Source organism: Hyperolius riggenbachi, chromosome 2 (assembly GCF_040937935.1).
Source record: "Hyperolius riggenbachi isolate aHypRig1 chromosome 2, aHypRig1.pri, whole genome shotgun sequence".
NCBI classification, from domain to species: Eukaryota; Metazoa; Chordata; class Amphibia; order Anura; family Hyperoliidae; genus Hyperolius; species Hyperolius riggenbachi.
The window spans coordinates 134,754,230-134,775,433 of NC_090647.1; the positions used below are offsets into that span (position 1 = coordinate 134,754,230).

Here is a 21,204-nt window from a genome sequence, read left to right on the forward strand (position 1 = left end):
ATTTTATTTTTTTCAAAAGTTAGCGGAAATTGATTTTTATTGTTTTTTCACAAAGTGTCATTTTTCACTAACTTGTGACAAAAAATAAAATCTTCTATGAACCCACCATACACCTAACGGAATACCTTGGGGTGTCTTCTTTCTAAAATGGGGTCACTTGTGGGGTTCCTATACTGCCCTGGCTTTTTAGGGGCCCTAAACCGTGAGGAGTAGTCTAGAAAACAAATGCCTCAAAATGACCTGTGAATAGGGCGTTGGGCCCCTTAGCGCACCTAGGCTGCAAAAAAGTGCCACACATGTGGTATCACCATACTCAGGAGAAGTAGTATAATGTGTTTTGGGGTGTATTTTTACTCTTACCCATGCTGGGTGGGAGAAATCTCTCTGTAAATGGACAATTGTGTGTAAAAAAAAAATAAAAAAAAAAATTGTCATTTACAGAGATATTTCTCCCACCCAGCAAGGGTATGTGTAAAAATACACCACAAAACACATTATACTACTTCTCCTGAGTACAGCGGTACCACGTGTGGCACTTTTTTGCACCCTAAGTGCGCTAAGGGGCCCAAAGTCCAATGAGTACCTTTAGCATTTCGCAGGTCATTTTGCGACATTTGGGTTCAAGACTACTCCTCACGGTTTAGGGCCCCTAAAATGCCAGGGCAGTATAGGAACCCCACAAATGACCCCATTTTAGAAAGAAGACACCCAAAGGTATTCCATTAGGAGTATGGTGAGTTCATGGAAGATTTTATTTTTTTGTCACAAGTTAGCGGAAAATGACACTTTGTGAAAAAAAAAAATTAAAATCAATTTCCGCTCACTTGTGACAAAAAATAAAATCTTCTATGAATTCACCATACTCCTAACAGAATACCTCGGGCTGTCTTCTTTCTAAAATGGGGTCATTTGTGGGGTTCCTATACTGCCCTGGCATTTTAGGGGCCCTAAACCGTGAGGAGTAGTCTTGAAACCAAATGTCGCAAAATTACCTGTGAAATCCTAAAGGTACTCATTGAAAAGTGCCACACATGTGGTATCGCCGTACTCAGGAGAAGTAGTATAATGTGTTTTGGGGTGTATTTTTACACATACCCATGCTGAGTGGGAGAAATATCTCTGTAAATGGACAATTGTGTGTAATAAAAAAAAATCAAAAAATTGTCATTTACAGAGAGATTTCTCCCACTCAGCATGGGTATGTGTAAAAATACACCCCAAAACACATTATACTACTTCTCTTGAGTACGGTAATACCACATGTGTGGCACTTTTTTGCAGCCTAACTGCGCTAAGGGTTCCAAAGTCCAATGAGCACCTTTAGGCTTTACAGGGGTGCTTAAAATATAGCACCCCCCAAAATGCCAGGACAGTAAACACACCCCACAAATCACCCCATTTTGGAAAGTAGACCCTTCAAGGTATTCAGAGAGGAGCATAGTGAGTCCGTGGCAGATTTCATTTTTTTTTTGTCGCAAGTTGGAAGAAATGGAAACTTTTGTGTCATTTTCCGCTAACTTGTGACAAAAAATAAAATCTTCTATGAACTCACCATGCCTCTCAGTGAATACTTTGGGATGTCTTCTTTCCAAAATGGGGTCATTTGGGGGGTATTTATACTATCCTAGAATTTTAACACCTCATGAAAAGTCAGAGATGCTTCAAAATGGGAAAATTCACTTTTGGCACCATAGTTTGTAAACGCTATAACTTTTACCCAATCCAATAAATATACACTGAATGTTTTTTTTTTTTTATCAGACATGTAGCAGAATAACTTTCGCGCTCAAATGTATAGGAAATTTTACTTTATTTGAAAAATGTCAGCACAGAAAGTTAAAAAAGTAATTTTTTTGACAAATTCATGTCTTTGTTGATGAATATAATAAAAACTAAAACTCGCAGCAGCAATCAAATAACACCAAAAGAAAGCTGTATTAGTGACAAGAGAATGAGGTAAAATTCATTTAGGTGGTAGGTTGTATGACCGAGCAATAAACCGTGAAAGCTGCAGTGGTCTGAATGGAGAAAAAGGCTTATGGTCCTTATGGGGTAGAAAGACTGTGGTCCTCAAGTGGTTAAATAATACGAGTTGCCTGGCTGTCTTTCTTATCATTCTGAGCCACAAAGACAGTTGGGCAGCACCCAAATGTCGGGTGATGAAGAGCGTGCTGGCGGATGTACCCATGCACCAATGGGGCTTCTGTCATCCAACTCCTAAGACAATCTGTCACTGCTCTTCAAAAGTTCACTTTAATGCAATGCGATTATACCATACAAGTCAACAATTAAAAGTGCTGACAAAGAACTGCACACCTTACCCCCTCATTGGTCACGTGAATGCAAGGCAAATGTGTCCTCCCACTGCCACACAATAAACATGAAAATTGCAATAGATGCTAACCTACAATAAGGCATTGCAGTTCTATGCCTCCCTGCTGCAGTGCCTTACTTCATGTAAATGATCTTATTTTAGTGTGAGCGGTTGTTATATGAATTTTTACATCTGGAACACTAACCAGTTATGCTTGAGACAAATCTGGGTGCTCTTTAGATGCCTGGCATGAACAGATTTGTCAGTGAGAGTAGTGAGAACCTGACCATTGCATTTCTTGAAAATCAGGGATGAGCAAAACCGTTTCACCTTCTGAGAAACTGAGCTAGCCTGTTAGTTGCCGCAGGCTGAGGCAGAGAGGGCTTATTCACCTGTATAGCCGCTGTGCTGCACATTGCTCTCCAAATTCCCAACACTTCCACCTTTATTGCAGAAAGTCGGGAGGATGGAGAGCCGTGTGGCAGGGTAGTGCTGAGAGGAGGCAACATAGACAAGTTAATCCTCTCTGCTTAAAAGGCCGGTGGAATTGAAAACACCATGCAGACATATGACTACAATGCTAAACACTTGGACAACCCAGGGAACCCACGGTCCTAATATACATGTGAGGGAAAGAACACTCCTCTCTGTAGAGTAAAAAAAATAATGCCTTAAAGAGAAGGTCCAAGGTGATTAAAAAACAAAAATCTACTTACCTCGGGCTTCCTCCAGCCCATGGCAGCCGTCCTGTGCCCTCGCCGCAGCTCCAGTGGCTCCCGGTGCAGTTGCTGACCTCCCCAGGTCGACATCTACTTGCGCTTCAGCATACGGCTCACGGATTCGCACGGACGTCATCCGGACTGTACTGCGCAGGCACAGAATTGCTGCGCCTACGCAATACAGTCCGGGTGACGTCAGCGCGACTCCGTGAGCCACATGCTGAAGCGCAAGTAGACCTCTTGTACCGGTGGGAGCCCTGGGCCACCGGCGGGGAGAAGAGCTGCGGCGAGAGCACAGGACGGCTGCAAGGGGCTGGAGGAAGCCCTAGGTAAGTAGATTTTTGTTTATCGCCTCGGACCTTCCCTTTAAGGATTTTTAATATTATTTCTATGTCATGGCCATTTTTACAAAACTCAGTCACATTGCAGTATCGGAGAGATTTGTACTGCTGTGTCCCTAGACTGGAAGTAAGGTAATTTTCATTGGCGACACAGACAATCTAAAATATGGGATTATACTTCACTCCTCTGTCCATGACAACAAATGCTTTGAATGGCTGCATGAGCTAAAAGTATAGCTTTCAGTCTGGCCACCATTTGCCAGTTGGAATTATGTTTAAATAGCAAAGTGATATGAACAATTCTCCCCACTTTTAGGCCAACAACCTCATGAGCAGTCCAATCGCATCCCCAGCACAGTCACCAACCCCTTCTCCAGGGTCAAACATGAACAACGTCTGCACTGGGCTTTCACCACTACCGGTCATCCCCCAGTTTCCCCGGCCTGTGGGACCTGCACAGGGTATGTTGGGATGTTCACCATATATGAATATTCATATTTTTACATTGTGTGTGCTGCTTTAAGCCAATTAATGATCTTCTTTTCTTTTTAGGAGATGCTCGGTATTCTTTGCTTGGACAGCCACTTCAGTACAACCTTTCTGTGTGTCCCCAGATACTGCACAGCCAGCCCTCTTATTCCACTCAACTGGTAGAGTTATATTAGTATAGAAAATGTATATTAAATGTGCATTCGTACTCACATGACCAAACGTGTATTTTTAGTTTTTTTTTAAAGCTGTTTAGACTATTTTGTTGGCTGAAGCATACGCTGAAGAGACAGATGTGTGAGTGGTGTCTCTTACCTTGTCTCTGTACTTACTAATTGTGTGTGTATAATATAAGACAACCAATTTATTTATAGCTTCCTGTAGCATGTTTTATGTAAACCCGGTTTTCCTAATATCTAGTTATCACACATTTGGCCAATTCCCATATGTATGAAAAACAAGGCAGCAAGATGATCTCTATATTCAGATCAGCATGTCAGGCATTCTGTTCATTTCTTGCTGCAAGAGGATTCCCATAAACGTTACAATTCACATATATCCTTATGGCACATTCCAGCATCAGGGTAAGGATATTATCATAAAGACATACAAAAGAAGGGACTCTATAGATTACAACATGGTGACAAATATTCTACCATCCTCACTTAGAACAATTTATTAAAGAGGACCTGAACTCAGAACTTTGTAACAGCTGATACAACCCCTGCAATAAATCTGCAGTGTCTACTTCCTGCTTTCATGGAAGCAAACATAGGGTTAACATCCTATGTTTACAGATTAGCTGCTCTGCTGAGGACTGCCAAGATTCCGGAGTTGACAAAGCTGAGAGATCAAATGAGGGGGTATTAGACAGGCTCTTCTCTCTAATTACACAGGTGTATTCTTGTTTTCCTTCTTTCCTGTGCAAGATTTCAGGTCCACTTTAAACTGTTATTACAGTGATCTGATGATATGGAGAGGCTTCCCCCTCAGCCTCTTCATCAGTCCCTGAAAACAATCTGTTGGCTGTAAAGAAAATATCTCCGCCTTTAGCTGGAATATGATGAGGTCATCTCTGCAGAAATATAGTAGTAAAATTCTGAACTTCAAAGTGCCAACTGTGCTATTTATAAAGGTATGATGGGCATGCTGATAATGCTGTGTAAACAAACAAGGTTGTGGGTAAACATCTATCACAATACCAGTCAGAGGTATATCTCAAACATTACAGCATTTCAATATTTAAAAGAAAGATACGCAATTCACTCTAGACTCGATAAAATTAGAATACTTTATTGATCCATGTAAAAACATTCACATATATTGCAAATCTAGTGCTAAATACAAAATGTGTTGACTCTTTTAGTGGATCCGAGATGAACTTTTACTCATTGCATAATTGTGTTCCTTTCCTATTGTTTATAGGGCATTCCTCAAGCCAAATACTTTTTTTGTTTTAATACGCTTATTCCCTATAAACTAAACAAGCCTCACCCACAGCTTTTCAGAGGCAATTTCAAGGCAATTTCAGCCAGTAGCAAGGGCTAATGGGAGCTCAGTCTGGGCATGAGGAGGGGGAGGTATTACTAGCCAGAGATTCCAGAGGCAGAGGGGAGGAGGGAGGAGAGATTAGGTTTTTTTTCACAGGCTGAGTGCTCAAGATGCAGATAAGCTTGCCTCTTTGTAATGTTTACAAAACAACATGGCTGCTGTCATTGTATCACAGGAAGAAATAACCATGTTCTATTGAAGCTGTCTGCAGCTATATTTGCTGTGTATACTACTATCTAAACTTTAGGTAAGACATATAGACAAGTTACTTGTTATAGTTTTTCATCTCGGATCCGCTTTAAAGTGCTACATTTATACAAAAAGTTCCCTGCCGTCACCTACGCTTCCAATCCGAGGAGTAATCATGCTGTGGACTAAAAAGTGGTGCAATAAATTCACAGCGGAATGTAAGAGTTGTGTCCAATTCAAGCAAGCTGCTCTTTGATCCAATGTGACACTCAAAGCTAGATTGCAACTTGAATTACTTCTACTATGATGTAAAATGAGATAATCCAAGGCTATATATCTGAGATCCGCAGCAACCTTGACAGAAATCAATCTTGTATACCATTGTTTTCTGGACACAATCAGTCTAGACGCTTTGTTAAAGGAATACTATTGATTCACATATTTTTTTCAATTGACACAGGAGTTGTTTGGGAAGTGCTGCTAAGTACTGGTGTATACATTTTAGTAGCAACTTCTTTGTTTACTGTTAGCAAAATACATTCAAACTTTACTGAGGCCAAAACTGATGGCTGACTGAGCCATGAGGAGAGGGGAAATTCCCCTCACACTTGATCAGTTAACTCTATGTGTAGCTCTGTGTGTGACGGGGAGAAACTCCTAACAGCTGCAGCTCCCGTGTCATGTGTTTCTGATTGACGTGTCTGAAGAGAGCAAAGGAAATGTACCTAAGTGTCACAGCTTTTTCATACTGTTTTTGCTTTCAGAGTTTGATGTTTGATATTTGCTTTCTGTAGTCTGATATGCAACTCTGGCTGTGCATTGAAGCCCCTTCTGCAATTGATTTGGCCCAATATAGCTAAATCCTACCCTCAATAAATTACAGCTTTTGCCTCTGATATTTAACATGAAAAGTAGGAAAATGTTTACACAGCTACTTAGATATTATTTGCACACTGTCATTTTAGAACACTTGGGTATCGATAGTATTCCTTTAATACAACACCTATGTAGTATGCAATTGACCTCTTCATCTGCACATCGATCCATTTGCATTCCAAAGAAACAACCATCAAGTCCCAAGCATGGCCTAATCACAGCGGTAGTGGTGCAATCAGTAGCATGCAAATGATGCTTGTAATTGCAGTCACTGGCATGTTGATAATACCATACCACATCACATCTTTGTAGCATCCATCCACCCTTCAAATGCAGCAATCCCACTGCAGCCCTCTTCTGAGCCGCCACTTCACCTTCCCTCCAGATCTCCTCCAGACCAGGTTTCCACTGGAGGACGACATGGATGGAAAGCGAAACGTATGGGCAGAGTCTAGCTAAAGTTGGTTGAAAACTCAAATATGAAACTCTTGTACCTATTACTAGGTACAAGAGTAGAGTAATAGTTTTTTCAAACAATAGTTCGGCACTGTCTCCATAATACAGCTAGCATAGGGGTATACGTAAAGTATGAATAGCTATTTAAAAAGGCAGTTATTTGAAAAACTCCTCTTACTCTTAAAGGAAACCTTAGCGGGGGTGGGGGGCGTTACACTTACCTGGGGCTTCTACCAGCACCCTTCAGAAGTCCTATGCCCGCGGCGTGACAAACCGATCTTGCAGTCCCCCGCAGCGAGCCAGTTTCGATTCAGGCGACTGGCCTTGCCACGCGCATCCTCCTTCAAGCTCTCGTCGTTGCTGGCCACAGAACGATGAAAGGAGCATAAACGAGGACACGCGTGGCCGGGTAAATTAAACACCCCTCCCTCAATTAAGGTTCCCTTCAACTCAGTGGCATAACAATAGACCCTGCAAGGGATGCATCTGCAGGGGGCGCAGTAGTGGCTACTGGCCGTGGCGGGCGTCCCCGTGAAGGGAAAATCTTGGGAGACTGAGGACTAGGGGAGGGAGGGGGTCCCGTCCAAAGTTTTGCAGGGGGGTACCCAGTGATTTCTTGTTGCGCCTCTGCTTTAACTGCTCTTGTACCTAGCAATAGGTACAAGAATTTTATATTTACAGTTCCAACGCACTTTAAGAACTATCAATTCAATTAAATTTCCACAAAATAGAATTCCGTTTTCTTACCAAATAGGAAAGCTGGAAAATCTTGATGTTAGATCATTATAAAAAACTTTCTTTTCCAAATTGATAGTTTGAGGTTTGCAATCTATATGTGAGGTGACATCAAAACCCCAGTTCCACACTACCCAAGACAAATTTTCCCTAACATTGGGCCTTCATTGTTTACAAAAGGAAATGCTTTTCATGGTGGACAGCAATATTTGAGTTTGAGTTTACTGTAGTTGGAGCAGGTTGTTCCTTATGACATGTACGGTACCTTTTTTTTTTTTTTTTTTTTTTTTACTTTTTTTTTTTTTACATTGGTCAAGTCAGGCAGCTTCACAATGTTACTTTTTGCTGCAGACTTTGCCTAGTCATCACTACATTGATTTTTAAATATGCTGATATTTTGGCATAATCTTTTTCATGAAGAGGTCATTTTAATTTCTTATCTATGAGTTAAATTAATCATTTGATACCGTAGCACTTTGTCTTAAAGCCCTAATTCCGCCTAGTATTTTTAATGCTTATAATAGTAAATCTGCCTTAATATGCAAAGCAAAATATTTTGTGTATTGGACTTCTTTACCTTTCACCATACATGTATTGAAAAAATCCTGCCTAGAAACATGCAGTAGCTCCTTATTGACAAGAGTGTGAAGTTTCCTCCTCAGCACACAGCAGATCTCCTGTCTCAGCCCACAGCCTGGTCCCAGTGCAACACTACTTTTCAGTTCCTCCAGCTTATAGATGAAATGTTTAATTGCACTTCCATCACTCCCTCCTAGCTTGTTTTATGAAAACCATCTATCTCTAGTTCAGATCCCCCCCCCCCCCCCCCCCAAATGAATTTTTTTTTTATAATTTGGAGTAGCACTATCACATTAAATATGTGGTTTGGCCAGATTTGTAAGTAAGTAGGAATAAACCACTGCAGGAAACATTGTGTTCAAAAACAACATATTTGCTGTTGTTTATGCACAGTGCCTTTTTTATTTTACAACCTACATGAAAGTAAATGCGATAGTAACCTTGGTATGTGTAAAAGCTTGGGCACCCTAGTATAGTCAGCATTTAGAAATGCCCCGATTGGCACATACCACAGCTTGTAAATTTCTTTTACATCCAGCAAAGATTGTCTTTTAGTTCTCATCGTAGGAATTTTTTTCCACTCTTGGGCAGATAACTGTTAATTCCAAAATATTATTAGGTCTTTCGTGGAAGCACAGCACATCATAAGATTTATGCAAGATTTTCAATGAGATTCCAAAACCTTCCACTTTTCTTGAAGATTTGTCTTGTGGAAGCTCTCTTCCTTTTAGCTCCCCAAACACCTCCCTCCCATTTTCTAGCAGTGGTAGTGTATTGTTTGATTAGAAAAAAACTTCCTGTCTATTGTTTTTCATTTGTTTTTTTTTGTTTTGTTTTTTTAAACCTATGCGGTTATATCAATATATTTTCATTTAGATAGGACAAGTCTGTCAAAAACATTTTCATTAAATAGGAAAATCGTTAAGGGGTTTCTTCCATGTACAATCAGTTTCAGAACACCCTACAGTAGGCATTAAGACCCAGGCTTTGACTTTGTAATTCCAGAACCCTCCTTTTTTTCCAGCCATAGCTTTGGTGTATTAATTAGATTCTTTACAGCAATTCTCATTTTTGAATTGCTTTTTCCACTTTTGAGTGATCTTAAGTCTGCAAAATTTTCATAGTGGATTCTGTGCTGATACTTTGCTAGTGGAACTCCTGTACCTATTGATGCCAGATAGAACAGCCATAGCTCTTCAGTCTGTGTAAATGCCTGCTGTCTCATTTGCCATTCCACCTATGGGAGCATATAAATGATTATAGATGTACTTTTGTGAGCTGAAGTAAGCTGCACCTTCATCTGTGTGAGTGTGAATGTTATTATTATTTTATTACTGAGTGATGAAACAGAGTCAGGCTTATGCACTGTCATATATAAAATGGAAAGTTCGGTCCAGTGTTTCATGTCTGCATAATTGTCGTGGTATAGCATGCATGTTTCTCAACATTCATATTTCTTTATACTTCATGCTGCTGGATACACAGACCGGGATGAAGCATGGGAACAGAGGAAAGAGGCAAGCACTAAAATCTGCATCTACAGACCTGGGATCCGCTGACATAGGCAAGTAACATCAACACACTGTGCAGATTCTGTTGTCTTATATTGTGTTATATGTATTGTGCAGTGGGTGGTCAGTCACAGTATTGTAGCTGAGTTTCAGGTTCCTCTCATCTATGTACAACAGGGGTCAGGAACATTTTTGGCTGAGAGCCATAAACGCCACATAATTTAAAATGTAATTCTCTGAGAGCCGTACAATAGTTTTCAAACTGGGACAGTGCGCATGTGCAGCAGAGGGCTCACGTCCCTGTTGCCGTGGTGATGTGTATACAGTTAGGCAGCGGAAGTGTCAAACACGTCTTCAGCTTCTCTTAGGTTTCAGCAACATCCGCAATTTCCCAGACAGGAGAAATACCAACTAACAGCTTGTACAATTACCTACCTGACTTGGAGGTTGATTCACTTTGTAGGGCGAGATCCCTGCACTTTGGCCCAATAGGCTGCCTGTCAAGTGACAGGCAGCCTATCGGGCCAATCAAAGTGCAGAGACCTGGTCCTACAAAGTCACTTGACCTGGCAGGGTCCAGAGTGGGACAGTTGGAGCAGCCGTTCGTTTTGGGGTAGCGCGAGTAAGTCAGTAGTGCATGCTACAGCAGTAGTTGGCCTACTTTGAAAATGTTATTTGCGCTGCCACACTAAGCTGCGCTGCTTAAGCAGTGTAGCTTAGTGAATCAACTCCTACTGATTTGTATGCGAGTCAGATGTAGCCATCAAAAGAGCCACATCTGGCTCCCGAGCCATAGGTTCCCTACCCCTGATATACAATATGGATTCTGCTCTAAACAGAGAAGAGACAGACCGCAGTGCTCCAGTACTTTATTATAGTATTGTACCAGGTCTGATTAGCACAGGACACTGTGCCAATTATTTGTGACCAGCAAGAAATTACTGTGTAACTTGACCTCCAATGCATATAGTAATTTGCCTTGTGTAAGCTGAATCCACTTCTCTAAGCCTATAAGATGAGGTCCTTTTTAACTTAACTTAATTCAGCCTTATCTCTTCCTGTACTTTTTTGCAGAAGTGCAGGTAGGACCTGGAAATGCTTTAGCCGATGCTTGAAAGGCAAGAAATGAGTTTGCTCATCCTCTTTCCTGTCATTTTGTTTAGCCCGCAGCGCATTTTGAAAGTCTTTGGGGCCAATTCTGAAATGACACCATTTTTCAGACTGCTATCATTTATAAAGAATTTATAAAGAATTTCAGCCCAAACATCACTTAAGTATTCTCCGCTATGTCCTGCTTTTCACTGCAGTGTCATTCACCACATTTATTTACTTTAGACTTATCATTTATAGATATAAATAGTATACAAGTAATTTACAGATTCCCCAGTTCTAATGTCTCTATTATTAATATAAGATACCTAGTGACTCAGCTTAAAAATGTTGACAATACCCGACCACCACTTAGGCGAATAGATATTTACTTTTTAATAATGACAATCCCCATAGAAAATAGTAGAGGGTTTGTTTTTTGCCTGGCTGACCACTTTGGGAAATAAAGGCTATGGTACATGGGAATCCCCATCATGCTTCATGAGTAATTGCACAGAATATGAACTTGTTAATTCTTCACAACTGGGTTAATGTCTGTTTTGAGAAAGTTAATGAACACCTGCAATGTATCAGCAACATTAGAGTGTTAAGCCTTCTACACATGTGCGACTTATATCATCTGAAGGTTTAAACGATTGTAAGGCCTCGTTCACACTGCAAGAGATTTTTCTAAGTGTTTTGTGATTTTAAAAGCTCTTGCTAATGTACTGCTATGTGTGTGTCCTCACTTGAGGCATGTGATTTTAACAAAATCACCCATAGAAATATATTAGCAAGCTTTTCACATCGCTAGTGCTTAAAAGGCTCTTGCCGTGTGAACCAGGCCTTGCGGGGAGCATTCTTTTAGAGCAGGGGTCTCAAACTCAATTTACCTGAGGGCCGCAGGAGGCAAAGTCAGGATGAGGTTGGGCCGCATAAGGGATTTCACAAAAAAAGTCAATCAGCAGCACATGCCACCGACCCCCCCCCCCCCCCCCCCCCCCCCCCCCGTCCCTTGCATTGATTTTTATTTCAAAATCAAATTCACACTGAAGCTAACTATTTTGCCTATTTTACCTTATAGTTCCCTTCAGTGCTCCCATTACAAGTAATCCGCCGTGTCCCTGCCGCAAAGCAAGGGCTGCAGAGCCCCCAAATCGCCCGGGGGGCAATCCGGCGGGATTTCCTGGAAGGGCCAGAGCTTTCAGCTTCAGCTCTGCCCCTCCTGACTTCAATCACGGCGCATCGCTGCCTCTCCCCGCCCCTCTCTGTGAAGGAAGAGTGAGAGGGGCGGGCAGAGGCGACAATGCGCCGCCATTGATGTCAGGAGGGGCAGAGCTGAAGCTGAAAGCTCTACCCCTTCCAGGAAATGCCGGCGGATTGCCCCCCGGGCGATTTGGGGGCTCTGCAGCCCTCGTTTAGCGGCGGGGATGCGGCGGATTACTTGGGAGCACTGAAGTGAACTATAAGGAAGCTTTTGCCGGCGAGGGCCGCAAATGGCCCGCGGGCTGCGAGTTTGAAACCCCTGTTTTAGAGGAAACTTGTATTTGAAACAAACTACAATTGCCATGTCTTGCCTTCTTTAAAATTGCTACTTCCCTTGTGTTAGAATATCACTCACAATATTTTTTTTGCATTGTAACTGAAAAGTTTTTTATAAGTGTTTCTAAATGCTATATTTTCTGTTAAACAAATAAAAGCTCGGTTTTGTTTTCAAGTAATATATCTACAATAAACAAGTTAGTATATCTTATTTCATTTTCCTAAATGTCTTTCCTATTTTCTTACAGTCTTGGGCCGTGTCCTTGAGATCACCGACCTTCCAGAAGGCATCACGCGAGCAGAAGCTGGCAAACTCTTCACACAGCTGGCAATGTCTGGGGCCAAAATACAGTGGTTGAGGGACGCTCATGGTCACACCCCAGGGCCTTCTGGCGATAACCATGGACCTGCAGAAAATGGCCGCCAAATTCACAGCAATGACCTGGCAGCCTTTTATACCATTGTGGCAGTCTTCCCCAACACAATGGCAGCACAGAACGCCTCAGTACAGCAGAACAGTCCACTCAGCCGCTTCAAACTGCGCAGTATCAAAAAGAACTATGATATGCGCATACTGGAACGTGCCAGCTCGCAATAGCGTGTGAAGATAGGTGGGGGAAGGTGCGAGGGAGGGAACAAAGACCCAAAGGAGTAAAACACCTCTTCCCCTCGGTTCACCACCTCTTCCTCTCTCCTCTCCCCACCAATGAAAGAAGCACACTGGACTTATATATACAGCCTCTACCTTTCTAGCCCTCCTCCTCCATGCATCTTGTGTTGTTTTCAGCAGCTCCCTTTGGCCGTTTTACTTTTCATTTGTCCATCTTTTTAATAAGTTTTACCCTTCATCACTTTTAATTTGCTGCCAAATGCTCACACTTATAATCTGTTATTACATTGCTTGCTTTTCATTGGTTCACACTGAATATTTTTTTTCCTCCTAAACTTGCACGTTTTCTCTTTGTTTGGCTTTTTCTTCACGTCACTCAAATCCCAGCGTTTCATCACCTTCCTGCGTCACCATGTCACCGAAGCCCCCTTGTTTCTTGCACATCCTGCAGACGCGGCAGGCTCTTCTATTCTACGTCTAATTTTATATATTGTCTCTTTTCTCTTCAAATTCTCTTCTCTGCGGTACTTTTTTAAAAGACATTATTACCCAAATTCTGATCGAGAGCAGAGTTGCTCTGTAGCGGGTATAAAGCTGCCATAGGGCAAAAAGGAATAAAGGAAAGAACAGAAGAATTTTTTTTCTTTGCCCTGAGTGGAATTTTGAATATTTTGCCTTTTTTTTATTTTGTTTTTCTTTTTTCAGAGTTGGTTGTCCCTGAACATTGTATAGAATTTTTTTTGGTTCTTTTTTTGATGCTTGTGAGAGTACATTAACATGGGTATTTATTTGCACAAATGGGCTGTACTCACTGTAAATTTTATTTAATCAATTTTGTTTTTAAATATGGAAAAAAGAAGGTATGTGTCACATTAACAAAGTGTGTCCTTTTCTTTATAGTTTTGGTAAAAAACAAGATTTATATTGTGTTATGTATCCTGGTGTCTTTCTGTTATTAACAGTGCGGATTACTTATTTTCTTTCTAATTGAAAAAAAAAACCAAAGACCTTTTCCAAACAGTAAATAAAGGGTCCATTAAAGGAAACCTGAGACTTTAGCAGCAGCAGCTTTTATACTTACCTGAGGCATCCTCCAGCCTCATGCTTAATCGTTGTCCGCCCAGGCTGCTTTGCTCCTCTGCTGTCTCACCCGGTAAATTTCTCAGACGCGTGTATGTGCCCCAGTTGCGCTTCCGTCGCCAGGAGAGTACTGCGCCTGTGCAGGCGTAGAATTCTCCCGGCTTTGGGAGTGCAATATGGGCGGCCGGACCGCGCATGCTCACTTTCGCATGACTGGGCACGACTGAGTTGACTGGGCGGAAAAACCGAGCGGCACAGGAGGACAATGATGGAGCCCACGGCCTGCATGGGGCTGGAGGAATCCCCAGGTAAGTATAAAAGCTGCTGCTAAAGTCTCCAATTTACTTTTAACAGTGCAGGTGGTGATGAGCATTCAGCTATACTAGCCTGACTCCCCTACAAAACAGCCATTTGGAACACACTGGCATTTCAACAAGCTTTGGATGCATTTCCCTATTCAAGTTGCACTGAAGAGGCCTGCAGCATGCAGCACTGTGAGCCATATTCACTGACTAGCTTTAAAATTGCTATGTGCAGGTAGCGCACAGCAATTTTACTGGTATTTATGCCACTGACGTAGCATAAGCTGCGCAATTAGTTCAACCCCTGTTAGCTAGGTAATGCCCACGTTGTAAATGTAATGCTCAGCAAGCAAATAGTGTAATGCGTGTTACATTAGCAACGTGTTACCTAGGTATCGGTGGTTGCACTACATGTGTTATATCAGTAGCATAACAATCGGTAAAATTCACATGCTTTGTCAGCATGCAGCAATTTTACTACTAGTAGGTGACTATGCTTCAAAGGCGGTGTGCATTGCTGGTCATTGATTCATATGGTTGTATACTGATCCTCCACTTTTGATGCTTCAAGTCACTGACCCAGTATTCAGATCAGTTATTCTGACTTTACAGTGCCAACCTATGCCTATATGAACAGCCTGCTGGTTGCAAGTATTTGGCTGAAACCGCTGAAGAAAGGAGATCAGACCAATTTTCAGGCAAGTAGTATTTTTAGAATCAGGTCAGCACTGGCAGCTTTCATAATCGGTTAGTAAAGGTGCACATTAACATCAGTCGGGACAACCAAAACAATATATTATTGACTCTTAAAGCAAACTTGTTTCTAAAATAGTGTTTGATAAACAAAAAATGTTAAATCAGAAAAAACATCAAAATGGCTTTAATATGTCGACTTGCATGAAATATTAGGGATCTGCTTACTGTACATTTTCTTATTCGTAATATGTAGGTTTTCTAATTGAGGTTTTTGATCTCTGATGGGGAATGGAAAATATGTGGCTCTGTGTTCTTCATCTGTCTTCCCCACTATATGTAAGAATTACTGTCACTTCTATGGTGCTTATTTGCACTTGAAAGAAGAAATATGGCTGTTGTTGGAAAAAAGCAAAACGTTCTTCTGCTGCAGTTTTATATTTCTCACGTATTTTAGGTTAAAGCAGTACTGTAGGGGGCCAAAGGGGAAAAAGAGTTGAACTTACCTGGGGCTTGTAATGGTCCCCTGCAGACAGGACGTCTGTGCAGACCCCGCAGACAGGGCGTCCCCCGCAGACAGGACGTCTGCGGGGACCATTACAAGCCACCAGGTACGTTCAACTGCCTGTGCAGCCACTTTCCAATGCTCCGTTCCCCGCTGTTGGTTCACTTCAGAAATTCGCCAATGCAGTACGCTTCCAGGGACGTCAACGGGAGTGAAGACACGGCCGCCCAGGCGCAGTGGTTTTACTTTAAAGTTGCAAATTCCGAAACTGAACTGGCAGCGGGGACTGGTGCATCGGCAAGTGGCTGCGCGGGCACAGAACATCTGCGTGGGGCCATTAGAAGCCCCAGGTAAGTTCAACTCTTTTTCCTCTTTGGTCCCCTACAGTAGTCCTTTAAACCAAACTTGTTGACTATAAAAGGAGAGAAAGGCACATACTTACCTCAGTAGAGTGAAGACTCTGGACCCTCCGAAGTTCTAGAGAATAATGATCCAACACTGGGACCCTCTAGACATCTGCAATCAAACTCCTATCCGTGAACAAGCACCTACTGTCCTGGCGCAAGATGCCTTGCGCTGTAGCATGGAGAAACTGGGGGGAAAAAACCTAGCCCAAGAGGGTCCATGTTACTGTGCAGGCACAAGATATCCTGTGCGGTGCAGCCATGCTCCCTTAGGGATGGGAACATGACTGTGCCTCTCGACAAACCCTTGATGAAGGTGATGGGGTGCACGGAGAAAGCCTCTGGCTTGTACAGAGACTTCACTCTACTGAGGCAAGCATCTAAATGGGGCAATTTTTTTTCCTACAGGTAAAATTTATTTGAACACCAATGTCCACTTATCTTTACAGAAGTATCACCTGATATAGTTACAAAAGACATCCATCCGTGTTCAACAATGAAAAAATTTAAATTTGTAGAACACTGTACTGCATCCTCACATATTCCAGTTAATGCGGAGGAAAGCAACCCCCCCCCCCCCCCCCAAAAAAAAAAAAACCTCCACACCCCCTCCTTGCGCCAATTAGCCTTGAAAGGGAAAAAAAAATGTCCCTACTCCAGGGGGCAGTCCCATAATATACCTGGATTAACACAGCCAGAATTTGCCAAGTAACTATAGCTGTGGATGTCCATCAGCGCAAGGAAAGCATGCAAGTCCTCTTCAAATGCAGGTATGAATTTGCCATAACTACTTTGTGGTAATATATTTCATATTTTATGCATTCTTATTGTAAAGAACCCTTTTATAAATGGCAAAAACGTTTTCCTCCATACGCAGATTATGTACCTTTGTACGAGCCTAGGGACAAAAAGCCCATCTGCCATGACTAGAGATGATATTTGGCACTGCATAATTAGGAAGGACTGGGAATCATTAATTACGACTGGCCTGAGTCTTATTCTATGTGTATTTTGAAAAGGCTTTTTAAATGAAAAGAAAAATTACATTAAAATCAGCAGATTCGATACATAGAAAGTGGAACGCAGACTACAATCAGAACATCCAGGAATGCAAGTACAAAATACATACTAAATTTGTGGTTTAGAAAAAAAATCACCAGTATCAGTACTTGTTAATTTCATAATGTACATCAGATACGGGAAACAGTAACGGAAGGGCACTTCTCTTGTGAGCTTACAAAATATAGGTTAGGGAGGTGGAGTTATTAAGTTAGGAGATAAAGGGGAAAGTGCATGAGGCAGTGAGCATTAAACCCTGACTCTAAATTTTAGCTTGTCTGAAGAGGTTCTTTTTAAGGGTGTGTGTGTGAAGGTGTTTAGGCTTAGAGCATGATGGACAAGTTGTGGGAGAAACTTCCAAAGGAGAAGACATTCATGAGAAGTCTTTGAAAAAGAGTGAGGAGGTGACCAGCAGAGAATTTATGGGATGAGCACAGGTTCCATGTGGGGAGGTACCTAGAGACTGGTGAGAAAATGTATGGAGTGGACAACTTATGCATGGCTTTATTCAACGGTGTTAAGAGTTTGAACTGCATCTGTTGGGTAATTAGTAGCTAGTGAGGGATTGGGAAAGGATAGCAGGAGGGAGAGGTGGATGAGATGAAAGTAGAGTTCAGTAAAGGGGGATGCAGAGGTTCCTGTCTGTTTGGTAGGCAGCAGAGTAGGATGTTGCAGTAGTCAAGATGCGGAATGATTAGGTTTGCACAAGCATTTTAGTAGCCTCATGTTTGTGGTATAGTGGAATTTGGGAAATCTTGGAGATGGATGTAGCAGGAGCTAGTTATGGTGGAATAGCTGCTAAAAATGTTTAACTTTTAAAGAGATGGCGACCTGTAAGTGTCTTCACAGGTTCCCTTTATGTCAGGATTTGGTCACAGAGAAGACACATGGAAAAAGTTTGAAAGACTGCACATTTCTCCCATCAATAAGACCATTTCTGAATTTCCTTCTGAAATTCTTTGAGGCGCTGAAACACTTTCGCTTATTTACATTCAGCAAGATAAATAAAATCTTGTTTACTCTACATTCTGAGTGACCAGACACCTTATCTGCTCCTTGTTATGGCAGTACATCCTGCCATTCTACACATTTGGTTAAAAGTATTGAGACGCCCCTTCAAACGACTGAATTCAGGCATTCCCATCACTTCCATGGCCATAGGTGTATAAAATAAAGCACCTGGACATGCAGACTACATCTACAAACATTTGTGAAAGAATTGGTCACTCTCAGGAACTTTGTATCCTGTCGTGGTAAAATGCTGGAATTCACTGTTCATTTGTGAAATTTCTTCACTACGGTCAACTTTTAGAGGTGGAGTTAGGATTATGTCACCGGGTTGCTTTTTGTTCCAGAGAGAAACTCTAAATGCTTCATGATGCTACATTTTGGACGATGTTTTGCTCCCAACTTTGTGGGAATATCCCTTTCAACATGTTTACGCACCATTGCACAAAGGAATGTCCATAATGACATACAGGTCCTTCTCAAAAAATTAGCATATTATGATAAAGTTCATTATTTTCTGTAATGTACTGATAAACATTAGACTTTCATATATTTTAGATTCATTACACACAACTGAAGTAGTTCAAGCCTTTTATTGTTTTAATATTGATGATTTTGGCATACAGCTCATGAAAACCCAAAATTCCTATCTCAAAAAATTAGCATATCATGAAAAGGTTCTCTAAACGAGCTATTAACCTAATCATCTGAATCAACTAATTAACTCTAAACACCTGCAATAGATTCCTGAGGCTTTTAAAAACTCCCAGCCTGGTTCATTACTCAAAACCGCAATCACGGGTAAGACCTGACTGCTGTCCAGAAGGCCATCATTGACACCCTCAAGCAAGCGGGTAAGACACAGAAATAAATTTCTGAACGAATAAGCTGTTCCCAGAGTGCTGTATCAAGGCACCTTAGTGGGAAGGAAAAAGTGTGGCAGAAAACGCTGCACAACGTGAAGAGGTGACCGGACCCTGCGGGAGATTGTGGAGTAGGACCAATTCCAGGCCTTGGGGGACCTGCGGAAGCAGTGGACTGAGTCTGGAGTAGAAACATCCACAGCCACCTTGTACAGGCGTGTGCAGGAAATGGGCTACAGGTGCCGCATTCCCCAGGTCAAGCCACTTTTGAACCAGAAACAGCGGCAGAAGCGCCTGACCTGGGCTACAGAGAAGCAGCACAGGACTGTTGCTCAGTGGTTCAAAGTACTTTTTTTCGGATGAAAGCAACTTTTGCATGTCATTCCCAGACTGGGAGTCTGGAGGAAGACTGGGGAGAGGGAAATGCCAAAATGCCTGAAGTCCAGTGTCAAGTACCCACAGTCAGTGATGGTCTGGGGTTCCATGTCAGCTGCTGGTTTTGGTCCACTGTGTTTTATCAAGGGCAGGGTCAATGCAGCTAGCTCTCAGGAGATTTTGGAGCACTTCATGCTTCCATCTGCTGAAAAGCTTTATGGAGATGATTTCATTTTTCAGCACGACCTGGCACCTGCTCACAGTGCCAAAACCACTGGTAAATGGTTTACTGACCATGGTATTACTGTGCTCAATTGACCTGCCAACTCTCCTGACCTGAACCCCATAGAGAATCTGTGGGATATTGTGAAGAGAAAGTTGAGAGTCGCAAGACCCAACACTCTGGATGAGCTTAAGGCCGCTATCGAAGCATCCTGGGCCTGCATAACACCTGAGCAGTGCCACAGACTGATTGCCTCCATGCCACGCCGCATTGAAGCAGTCATTTCTGCAAAAGGATTCCCAACCAAGTATCGAGTGCATAACTGAACATAATTATTTGAAGGCTGACTTCTTTTGTTTTAAAAACACTTTTCTTTTATTGGTCAGATGAAATATGCTAATTTTTTGAGGTAGGAATTTTGGGTTTTCATGAGCTGTATGCCAAAATCATCAATATTAACCACTTTACCCCCGCCCGTACGAATTTCTCCGTCCCTTTTTCCATCCTTTCACCCCCAGGGACGGGGAAATCCGTACTTTCCGCGCGCGCGCCGCTGCCTGTGCTCCCGCTCGCTCTAGTGCGCACTCCCGCTCGCAAACATGCTGCCCGCCGCTCGCCCGGAGATCAATGAACGGGAAAAAACATTCCCGTTTGTTGATCTAAGCCCCGCAATGATCCGCTGCTTTTCCGATAAGCAGCGCTATTATTGTGGAAAAAAAAAAAAAACTTACCCAGCCTCCTAGTACTTCCTCCAAGCGTCTGGAAGGACGCTTGGAGGTCATATTAAACAAAAAATTAAACAGTTACTGTTGCCATCTTGTGGCCAAATAGTAAAACTACACCCTAAAGCATTTTTCACATACAAATTCATTACTTATACACAAAAAAATAACTCATTACCTCCCACACTCCCCAAATTACAATTAAAAAAAATACATAAATAGTTACCTTAGGGACTGAACTTTTTAAATTTTTATGTCAGGAGGGTACAACACTGTTACTATATAACCTATGGGCTTGTAATTAGGGATGGACGCAAAACTGAAAAAAATGCACCTTTATTTCCAAATAAAATATTGGCGCCAAACATTGGGATAGGGACATAATTTAAATGGTTTTATAACGTGACAAATGGGCAAATACATTTCATGGGTTTTAATTACAGTAGCATGCATTATTTAAAAACTATAATGGCCGAAAACTGAAAAATAATGAATTTTTTCCCACATTTTTCCTATTTTCCCATTAAAGAGACTCTGTAACATTAAAAAGATCCCCTGGGGGGTACTCACCTCGGGTGGGGGAAGCCTCCGGATCCTAATGAGGCTTCCCACGCCGTCCTCTGTCCCACGGGGGTCTCGCCGCAGCCCTCCGAACAGCCGGCGACTGTGCCGACTGTCAGTTCAATATTTACCTTTGCTGGCTCCAGCGGGGGCGCTGTGGCGACTTTCTGCACGGAAATAGACGGAAATACCCGATCTCCGTCGGGTCCGCTCTACTGCGCAGGCGCCGGAAACTTGCGCCTGCGCAGTAGAGCAGACCCGACGGTGATCGGGTATTTCCGCCTACTTCGGCGCCGAGAGGCATCAGAGCGCCTGCGCAGGAGCCAGGAAGGTAAATATTGCGTCACGGCTGTACGGAGGGCTACAGCGAGACCCCCGAGGGACGCAGGACGGCGTGGGAAGCCTCAT

The 21,204-nt window shown here is 42.3% G+C and overlaps 1 protein-coding gene across 5 annotated transcripts in view; it reads left to right on the plus strand.

Annotated features, from left to right (window-relative positions):
* R3HDM2 (R3H domain containing 2) overlaps positions 1 to 13,636 on the plus strand; it is a 217,332-nt gene extending 203,696 nt beyond the window's left edge. For 4 of the 5 annotated variants that reach the window (XM_068267466.1, XM_068267467.1, XM_068267468.1 and 1 more), the window contains 4 exons: positions 3,691 to 3,835; positions 3,927 to 4,024; positions 9,735 to 9,813; positions 12,640 to 13,636. In XM_068267466.1, the coding sequence (XP_068123567.1) occupies positions 3,691 to 3,835; positions 3,927 to 4,024; positions 9,735 to 9,813; positions 12,640 to 12,989 (672 nt within the window). In that variant the 3' untranslated portion in view covers positions 12,990 to 13,636. Of the gene's footprint in view, positions 1 to 3,690; positions 3,836 to 3,926; positions 4,025 to 9,734; positions 9,814 to 12,639 lie in introns of those variants that run through there. The other variant, XM_068267470.1, reaches the window with a different exon arrangement.
* Positions 13,637 to 21,204: the final 7,568 nt, after the last annotated feature.